Source organism: Bidens hawaiensis, unplaced genomic scaffold (genome assembly GCF_021521415.1).
Source record: "Bidens hawaiensis isolate Kalapana, Puna unplaced genomic scaffold, B.hawaiensis_p1.1 tig00029912_1, whole genome shotgun sequence".
In the NCBI taxonomy this organism is placed as follows: Eukaryota; Viridiplantae; Streptophyta; class Magnoliopsida; order Asterales; family Asteraceae; genus Bidens; species Bidens hawaiensis.
The window spans coordinates 196,703-203,700 of NW_027494972.1; the positions used below are offsets into that span (position 1 = coordinate 196,703).

A 6,998-nucleotide genomic window follows, 5' to 3' on the forward strand; every position below is an offset into this window, starting at 1 on the left:
AATAAAAACACCCAAAACCATCAAAAACCCGCATTCATACAATACTGTCTTTAGAGCACAAACTCATCTCATGTAAACAAAACGATCAATCCTCCGGTTCTAAATATTCAACGAATTGTAGTAAACAAATGCATGAACATTTCAAGATTCCAGATCAGCTCGAAACAATGTTACAATGTCGGTCCAAGGCCGTCATTACCACCCGATGCATCATTAGCATGACCGTGGCCTGCCACGTCACCTTCCGAATCTTGCTGAGCGTGGAGGCACAACTCAACAGATGTGATATCATCGGTTTGGTTTTCAGAATGTTCAGGACCCGCCACATCACCTTCCGGGTCTTGCTGAGTGTCGAGAGACAAGTCGGGAGCTGTGGAATCATCAGTTTGGTTTTCGAGGTGATCCGGATCATAATCTTCGGGAAAATCACCAGACAGGATTATTATAGGATTAGGTTCTATAACCTCAAACTTATGATCTGGTTTGTGCTGTTGGTTAAATCTTCCGGGAAGAGTGGATGAACTGTTGTGGCAATTTTCACATAAGTCGAAGCCGACTTCCTCTGTGCAGTCGTTGCATTTGTACCGGTTGCCCATGAGCGGATACATCTGTTTTACATAACCATTATTATTATTATTATTATTATTATTAATTAAAAAGTAACCTTTAAAGTCCAACTCTGGATTTAGTCAAACTGTTACTGAAAAATTAAGTACTTGAATAAATTTCAGACGGCTCCGTTACAAGTGTTTTCAAATGCTACGGCCTCGTAAATAATGTTATTCACTATTAATTTAATAATGTTAGTCACTATAAATATGCAACCTATAAATTTAAGTTTAGCAAAAGAGAAAAGATTACCCCACAGCAGTCACAACCAACTCCAAAGTGAACCTTGTGGCCTGAACTGCACAAGTGTTCATCCATAGGTACAGATGAACATTTAGAACCTTGTGAAAATGACATTGAATCCGCTAAAACAAAATTAGTAAGATTTTTAGATCATATAAAACAATAATATGATACAACGATTTAAAAATTGTAAAAAACAGTAACCGCTAGAATTCAACGAGGCATACAAGGATCACATTTGTCATCATAGTGACTTAGAAGGCTGTATGCATCAACAATACAATTTGGGCAACTTGTGAACAGTTTAACCCGTTTGACTCATCTAACCTGTTTGCTTTTTAGCTAATAACTTAGCCCAAAGTGACCTATTAAATTAATTATACTTGTGAACTATGAGCAATGAAATATCTTTTTAATAAATTGCAGTCACACAATATTGCAGCTCACATTAAATAAACCTCATAGCATTAGCATAGATTATTAATGAAAAAAAATGGCGATACCTGTTGATGAATTTCCTGGCTCACAAGTTCTGAATTTGTCTATTCTTGCAGTGTATTCTTCAGAAAAATGTTGCTTCAAGAGGCCTTCTAGAACCAAACAAACTTTTGGAAACCCGTTTGGATGCATGCTTTGACACACTGGGCATCGACATGACTCGTTTGAAACGGCAATACATGCTTCACAAAATACTGCAAGAGAAAAAAGCATCATTTTGTCATTTCTTTAAACTTGGGTCAAAACGGTTATTTGTTAATACGGTTTGGGTTGACCTGTTTTATAACTTCATTGTCCATTTTTTTCAGTTTACATATACTTAATGTATTAAATACTTATACAACCTGCTTGACCCATTTCATTTAAATGTAAGGTTTTACATTTGACCGTGGCCCATTCGGGTTAAAAGATAACCAACTAAATCAAACCATTAAACTATGTAACTTTCTTGAATGAATAAATTAATGAGGTTGATTACATTCAAATAACATGTTGGACAGCTTTCAACCCAGTTTACCCGTTTCATTCTGAAACTAAGTTTTTACATCTGGCCCATTTGACCCGTAAAACATGACCCAAATCGACCCAACTATTTGAACCTTACCATGACCACAATTAAGCACCACAGGTCGACATAGAAGTTCTTTACATATTGAACAGAGTAAATCATTGATCGAAATCTGCTTGTTACATCTTTCAACATGATCACTTCCAGATGTACAGGTTCCTGCTACATCCACATCTTTAGTGCCATTATTTTCAGAATGAACAGGTTCCATGGTATGACACTGTGACGCCGCCAAATAATTTTCAAACTGCGGTGACGATGTTCCATGTGTCTTTTCCACCTCTGTCACAAGAAAGTGATAATATTATAAAGTTTACAAAATTATCTAATTATGCATTAAAAATTTATCATACTTGTTACTTGAGTTTCCCTTATTTTATAAGCTGTCGGGTACAGCTTCAGCAAGACAGAGTGAAGAAGCCAACATATACTAGGAAAATGATAGTACGAGTGCCGACAAACAGGGCAGCGAGATTCCTGCCAAATGTCCATAGCTTCGAAGACACACCAAAAACATGATATATGGCCACAAGCTGCACACAAAGAGATGATAACTTAAATGTCGGTATACAAGTAACGTTTAACTTGTGAAGTTTGCATTCCCTTCTTACCTAGTACAACTGGCTTGTAGATGAGATCCCTGCAGATTGCAGAACAAAAATATTATTCACATATAGAGATTCAAAGCTAAGTTATATAATAGCATAATTTGGCCTTCCTTGCCACCTCTTAAATATCACATAGCTAATACATGTATAGTGGCGGGTACAAATGAAAACCTTAAGTATTTGAGAACCATTTTAAGAAATTAGAACCACTTTTATCAATATCTGTTGACACCTCTGTAGTTAACATAAAAACATGTTGTGTTCCGTGCGAGTGAAAATACTATATGTAACAAACATATACTACATTCACCAGTGTATACAAACAACGATGAATACACTACATGAACGGACGGCATTTTCGTATATATGTAAACAGTAAAAGCATGTTGTATTCAGCCGTCAACGAACACATTATCATACAACTATAGTGTATTCACCGGTGAATATACTATATTATATGTATACATATAGTGTAACCACCAGTGAATCAAGTTCTAGACTTCTAGGTGTTTTTACCTTTATTACAACAATGGCAACCTAAAAAATCTTCATCAAGCAGGCCCGACAGCAATAAAACAGTTCTTAATTTTTATCGAACGGTTCTCAATTACTTTGCAGTTCTGAATTGAACCTACCCATATATACACCCATACATACATATACATAATATATACATATATGTGTGTAAGAGAGAAAGACTTTAGATACAATACCAATTTGAAGTAAAGAACTGCGAGAACCACATAAAAGTTCTTACATAAACACGGGTGCATATTACACACGTGTGTCCCAATCTATCTATATATATTCAAACCTTATTGGCCAACCCCTAAGACCGTGTGTGGTGGATGGAGCCCCTACGAAGGCGTTTTGGCTAAAAGGGATGTAGTGGATGGAGCCCCTTCAAATCATAACCTTATTATTATTATTTTATTATTATTCTTATATTAAAAAAAACAAATAAAACCAACCAGCCAACCAATCAACAAACACCTTCTTCCCCCCATCTGGCGCTTTGTGGGGGCGGTGTTCCCGGCGCCATGGGGGCTTTTTGGGTGGGGAAAGCGCCCCACTACGCATGGTCTAAGATCACATAGATAAACACATATAAAAACAACATAAAATCTTCTGATAAAAGTAAAACTCTACTCAACTTTAACAATTTTCACCTTCTGTAATCCCTACTATGCTACATAGTTGTTCAAAGCGATCGCCAACTGCGCTATTTTTAGGCGAGGCGATGATTTAGCGCTTCTAAATGGGAAAGGCGCAATTCTAGGAGCAAATTCTGTTTTTTTTTAAATTGTTTCGAAAATGCAATCCTAGAGAAGTGAAGTTGATATGATATTAATTTACATGGCGAAATCTTTTGAAAGATGTAATTCAAGTCCCAATCGACAATCAAACAAGTTGAATTGAATAACTCTCAACCTTATTAACCAGAAAAATAAAACTCTCAGAATGATTACAAACTCATAACCATAATCACAAGTTCACAACTTTGATTACGTTATATAGACCGTGACTCAGTACAATTAGAAACGTACTCATTTATCTAGCTATCATAAAAATTAAACACAACCCATTTACTTTATCCATAACTTGATTTAATTAATCGACCCAATTCCATAACCCGACACCCGAATCACGTCCAACAACAACAACAACAACAATAATAACAAATAATAATAATAATAATAATAATAATAATAAGTTAAATTCAACAAATTGAGAGTTGTGATGCATGTAAACAAGTTGATTCAAATGAAATTAAACTAAAACAATCAAAACCCAAAAATAATTCAATTCCAAAAAACCCAAATCAAATAACAACATGTTTCAATTAAAACACGATCAGAATAAACAGATCAAATCTAATCAATGTTAATAATAATAATAATAATTATTATAAATGGATACTTACAAGCAGACGCAGCATTTAAAGTCATCCGAATATTCCACAATTTCATCATCGATACCAACGGCGGCGGCGGGATTATGTTCCGGCTTACTCATTGTAGCGTAAGAAGGAACTAGAAGTAGTATCACGTGCGATGAGACGAGTGTACGAATATTATTATTATTCTTATTACTATTTTATGCTGCGTTTGGGAAGAATACGGATTTGGAATGAAAATTATAATATTTTAAAAAGGAATTGAATGTAATTAGGTGAGTTGTATAACATAAAGTTGGTGACTCAAGTATCATCAAATCTATGATCTATCTATAATATAAAATATTAGATTTACGAAACATATATAAAGTTAGTTAAAAAGAGAGGTTTTAAACTTATAAAATCCATTTCTTTGGTAACAATTTATCTTTAGACGGAAGGATTTTAATAACATTCTTTTCTTTCTATTACAAGTGTTTATGTTTGAAAAAATATAAAATTTAAGGTGGATTAAATGATTATTTTTTTTTCTTACCAAATGATAATAATGCCCTTGAAAAGTGGGTCAATCAATATTGTTTATTAATGTTAGTTGTGTGTGTTTAAGGGTAAATTTGAAAATTGACTAATAAATTTTGAAAGTTAACACTTGTAATGAGACAAATAAAAAAAATATATGAACACTTATAATGGGACAGAGAGAGTACAAACTATAACATACTTATTATTAAACCTGGCGTTATGAACATAGAATGGGCGCTAACCATATTCACATCATAAGGCTGAGGGGTGTGGGGCTTCAACGGGGGCGCTAGAGCCCCTCCGCTCGCGCCCCCAGGCGCGACCACCACACCACCAGGTGCTAGCGGGGGCGCTAGCGGGGCGCGAGCACGAAAAACAAAGCAGGCGTGATGGGGTTAGCGGCAGAGGAGAGCGTAAAGTAGCCTTGGGAAGGGACAAAGAGCCGTTGGTAGTGTTTCAAAGAGCCGTTGGCTCTTATTTAATTAAAAAATAAAAACGTTTTTTCCCTATATAATGCCCCATTTCATCCCATTTTTATACCACAACTTCAAACCTTCACCCAAAATCAATTCATCTTCTCAACTTTTTTTAAAAAAAATGTCGTGGTACTCGTCTGATTCCGACTCATCCGAAGAGGATGATTTGCTTCTTCATGTAGGGGGAGTTTTGACCGCAACCGTGGTCGATCTCTTGCAAAATCAAGCCCATCAACCTTGAGTCCCGAGGGTTAGAGCACCACCTCGTGATCGTGATCGATCGGGTGCTAACGATACTTTGATTAGGCATTATTTTAGCCCTCAACCGGTATACGAGGAGTCGGATTTTCGAACTCGTTTCCGAATGAGCAGACAATTGTTCATGCGTATAGCAAGTGATTTAGAGGCACGGTATCCCTTTTTTCAACAAAGGGAGGATGCTAGGGGTCTCCCCGGTTTTACCCCTCTTCAAAAATGCACGGCTGCTATCCGTCAATTAGCGTACGGCATCTCGTCGGACGCTTTGGATGAGTATTTACAGATGTCGAAAAGGGTTGCACGTGAATCCCTTCATTTTTTCTGCCAAGGTAAAAAACATTAATTTTAGTTTTTATTAAATATTTATTACATTTTGTAATATATATTATATGTTTATAGATTATTTTATATACGTAGGAGTCATATCAATTTACGCTCGGAGATATCTGCGTAAACCTACAATGTATGACATCCAACGCATATATGAGGTGCACGCAGAAAAACATGGTTTTCCTGGGATGCTAGGTAGCATCGATTGTACGCATGTTGGATGGGCTATGTGTCCAACGGCCTGGCGAGGTCAGTTCCACCGTGGTGATCATGAAGGGCCGACCCTTATACTTGAGGCGGCGGTGTCACAGGATCTTTGGTTTTGGCATGCTTTTTTTGGTGTTGCTGGGTCAAATAACGACCTTAATGTTATCGATCAGTCACATTTGATCAACGACCTTATCGACGGGGTTGAACCACCTCAATCTTTTGTTGCAAATGGAGAACTCTTCAAGTACGGGTACTATCTGGTCGATGGTATTTACAACGAATGGGCTTTGTTAGTTCAAGCTTTTACAGAACCAATCGCCGACAAACGGAAGTATTTTACGAGGAAGCAAGAGTCTGCTAGAAAAGATATTGAAAGTGCTTTTGGAGCTTTGAAAAAACAATATTATGTACTAGCGAACCCGATACGTTATTGGACTCGGGAGAGGATAACGGACGTCGTCTACACGTGTCTGATCCTACACAACATGACGTTAGAAGACGAGGGCAAAGCTATCTGCCAAAACTACCAAGGTGACATTTCGCCACAACCGTCCACAATCAGTGATCAACAAAGACTTCATAACATAGCAAATATCAAGAGCCGTGAGATACACGGGGATCTTCGACATGAGTTGGTTGAACATTTGTGGGCGAGGCGACCCGATAATCTTGTATTAGATTAGTGTTATTATTAAGTATTATTGTTTGTTTAATTTTTATTATGTTTTTTTTTGTAATTTGAATTTTAGATATTAATGTGTTTTTTTTTATTAATGTGT

The 6,998-nt window shown here is 36.5% G+C and overlaps 1 protein-coding gene across 1 annotated transcript; it reads right to left on the bottom strand.

The window, feature by feature from the left end:
- Nucleotides 1-4,611, bottom strand: LOC143579696 (E3 ubiquitin-protein ligase PRT1-like). The gene is made up of 7 exons (XM_077062929.1): nt 4,451-4,611; nt 2,530-2,558; nt 2,272-2,451; nt 1,955-2,200; nt 1,356-1,544; nt 862-974; nt 1-608 (listed from the first exon to the last, which is right to left on the bottom strand). The coding sequence occupies exons 1-7, from the start codon at nt 4,540-4,542 to the stop codon at nt 171-173; spliced, it is 1,287 nt and encodes a 428-aa protein (XP_076919044.1). The 5' UTR covers nt 4,543-4,611; the 3' UTR covers nt 1-170.
- Nucleotides 4,612-6,998: the final 2,387 nt, after the last annotated feature.